We start from the raw sequence: 3,136 nt of genomic DNA, 5'->3' as shown, positions 1-3,136 counted from the left end.
CACTGAAAACAGACCCTTAGGATAATGTTGTTAATTATTCTTCTGTCTTCATCACAGTTCTACCCTGGGAGCTTATGTAGCCCAGAAATGTCACACAATAATGACACATTTGTATGGGTTAATTTGATTAGTGCTGGCGTAAAATCCCTCAGTGTTCAGACATGGAGGAATTTCTGTCTGTACCTAGGATGTTTTTGAGCTGTGTGCTGAGCTCCAGTAAATATCAGACTTTCAGGAGATAAAGCAGAGAAACTGGGGGAGCTGTATAGAAAGTGGTCTGCTGGAAGTTTTGATGGCTCTTTAATAAATATCAGCATTCAATCAGCACACAGAAACAAAGAAATGATGAACACTGGGTGGGAGACAGGTTTGGAAAAAGTTCAGATAGCAGAAAAAGCTTTTAAGGAAGTACTGTATATGTGTGTTAGTGTGTGTTAATCTAGTGTAGAATAATATTTGTGGGTAGTGTGGACAGGGATTTCTTCTAAATAGAAGATTAAACTTCCTTCTATCCTTCCTACCCTCAGGTGCAAAGGCTGGAAAGAAAAAGAAGGTGAAGGGTGGAACAAAGACCTCTAAATCAAATGGGACATGTTGGGCTAACATGCCCCTGCCTCCACCATCTATGCACCCACTCCCCGGTACTGAGGTTGACCTTGACCGTTACCCTGAGGAAAACCACGGAGGAGGGTAAGATACATTCATATCTCATCGGTCTCTGCACTGGAACACACAAACCCAAAAATACATGTGGATAGTAAAACGCACACACCCACAGAGGTCACAGAGTGTTGGTGGCTTTCAGGAGAAAGCTTTGACAAGAGCTTTGCACAATCCACACAACTCTTAAATAGACCTCCGGCTCTGAAATATCAAAGCTAGAGAAAAATAGATTTGTATTAAGCTATTACACACATGTAACTTTGCACTGGAAAAAAAAATCATGGCAATTTTGATCCATTACAACAGACGTAAGATCAGCTTCGGCAGATTTATCTTAAGCTACTGAGTATGTGTTTGTTGTTAGAATAATTGTGTGTGGATTTTAAAATCCTTACATATTTCCTGTTTTCTTCAACATAAATATGCAATCAGCTAATTAGCAAAGTCAAAATGTTTATTAACACAAAAACCATTTTGTCCACATGCCAGATATGAGAGCAACAACTGGGCACCATCCATGTCTCTCCAGACCTACCACCACCAGAATTTGGACAATGAGATAGAGGAGGAGAGAGGTCCCACTCCTCCCCTGAGAGGAAGATCCACTTCCCCGGCAGGAGCTCCCTTCAGCCAGCCCATGTCCTCCTCTCTCAGCTCTGCCCGCCATGACGAAATGCAATCCATTTTGCAGGCCCACTTGGATGAGCTGACCAGAGCTTACCAATATGAGGTGGCCAAGCAGGCTTGGTAAGGATCATTTAAAGCTCCAAGTAACTACATTTTGTGACCACCTTCCTTCTATAATTGATGCATTTTCTAGTTAAAAACAATCAGTGTCACATTTGGATTGCTCACAGTGGTTGAGCATCTTATAATTCTGGTATTTACATCTGTCAGCTTAAACCTGCAGTTCATGTTTCTTGTGAGCCATATAAAGAGCACTCCATTGATTACACCTTTGATGGATCATTGGAAAACTTGAAGCCTGACAAGTCAGTGGTGACATGTGTTTGAGGGTAATAACTGGGTTTAATTTAACATGCTGTGCTGACATCAGTAAATAGAGTTGGTAATTATGCATGCATCTCCACTATGGTGGGATGTGAGCCATCATGGAGGACAGCTGTGGAGGAGATAACATGCATGTTGGTGACAGCTCTGCCCATCCAGATATCCTTTATCAAGTCCAATTACAACTCCATTGTGTTAGCACAACACACGCCACCAGTGAGAAAGCAATCAGTGAAATCACTGCGGGCATTTATATTCTCTGCACCTTGCATCTCTACCTTTCAGATGCACACATTTTGCATTCAGAAACTTAATGTGTAGTAATTATCTGACCTCCATTTCTTTTTTAAATTGATTTTGCTCATTAATTGATTAGGCACATGAAGAACAGTCCAAACATGTCCAACACCAGCACCATTCCTCCAATAGACTTCATGTCTGGTACACTGGGCTCTGATCTGGGAGCCACTCTCCTTTCTGATGAAGACGAGGATGAGGAGGAGGATGAAAGATACACTATGGTGTCAAAGAATTTGTGTGGCTTTGAATACACTCCTGGTCACAGCATGGACATCGCTGAGGGCTCAGGTATGTTTGCTAACTTGGAAAAACTAATTTTACTGAAGTCATTGCTTTTAAATAAGTAGACCGCTGGGTTATTGATAGTTAGAAAGCAGGCCCACACATTACCTGGCCTCATCACATCATTTCTACTGTACAAAATATGATGAAATACAAAAATGCATGGACTATATCAATGATACAGCAAGTATACCATGTATGGTCCTGTATAAATAAAAAGTAAAACACATTTATTTAGTATTTTCCACTCCTGCTTGTGCAGTAGCTGCAGCCACTCAGCCCAGTATGCCATTCATATTGGACATTTTTGTAGTGCATGATTTAACTCCCAAGGTAATGTTCAGGAAGAAGTGTGCTTAGAGTGGTGATGTTGTCTTTTTTGTGTGTATGTGTGTGTTTAACCACAATATTTCTTTAACCATTGGCATTGAATGCTGAAAGATATTTTAGTATTTTCATATTTTAACATAATTGGGCTTTTACAGAATTGTCCGATGTCCACCATCGACATTCTGCTGCCAGTAGGGTTTGGGCGACTGAGGCAGAAAACATTCTTTTGGCTGGTTGGCTGAACTATCACCTACACTCACACTGCAAAGCACAAAGACCAAAGTGTACAATAGTCACTTTAATCACACAAGCACACACCCACACACTAGTCCTAGTTTAGTATATTAAATTGTAGATCGGGAACATATTTATGCAATCTGCAGGGACAGTGATTGACAGTCAGAGTTTCTGTAGTAAACATTCAAACAATTTTATTGATTTACAAATTCATATTAGTCAGATATGCTAGTGTAAATCATGGGTGCCCTCTTTCAGAGAGATATCCATGCAGTCTGTTAAACCTTACATAAAGTTATTCTTACTTAGATGT

General features: G+C 40.4%; 1 protein-coding gene across 3 annotated transcripts in view; it reads left to right on the top strand.

Annotated features, from left to right (window-relative positions):
- Positions 1–3,136, top strand: part of LOC109959420 (roundabout homolog 2-like) — an 88,287-nt gene that overhangs the window by 74,232 nt on the left and 10,919 nt on the right. For all 3 annotated transcript variants that reach the window (XM_020598772.1, XM_020598771.1, XM_020598773.1), the window contains 3 exons: positions 528–690; positions 1,153–1,410; positions 2,051–2,262. In XM_020598772.1, coding sequence (XP_020454428.1) covers positions 528–690; positions 1,153–1,410; positions 2,051–2,262 — 633 coding nt within the window. The remainder of the gene's footprint in view (positions 1–527; positions 691–1,152; positions 1,411–2,050; positions 2,263–3,136) is intronic.

This window comes from Monopterus albus, unplaced genomic scaffold (assembly GCF_001952655.1).
Source record: "Monopterus albus unplaced genomic scaffold, M_albus_1.0 scaffold39.1, whole genome shotgun sequence".
NCBI lineage: Eukaryota > Metazoa > Chordata > Actinopteri > Synbranchiformes > Synbranchidae > Monopterus > Monopterus albus.
Note: the sequence above shows the minus strand (reverse complement) of the source record. Positions and strands in the feature narration are given on the sequence as shown.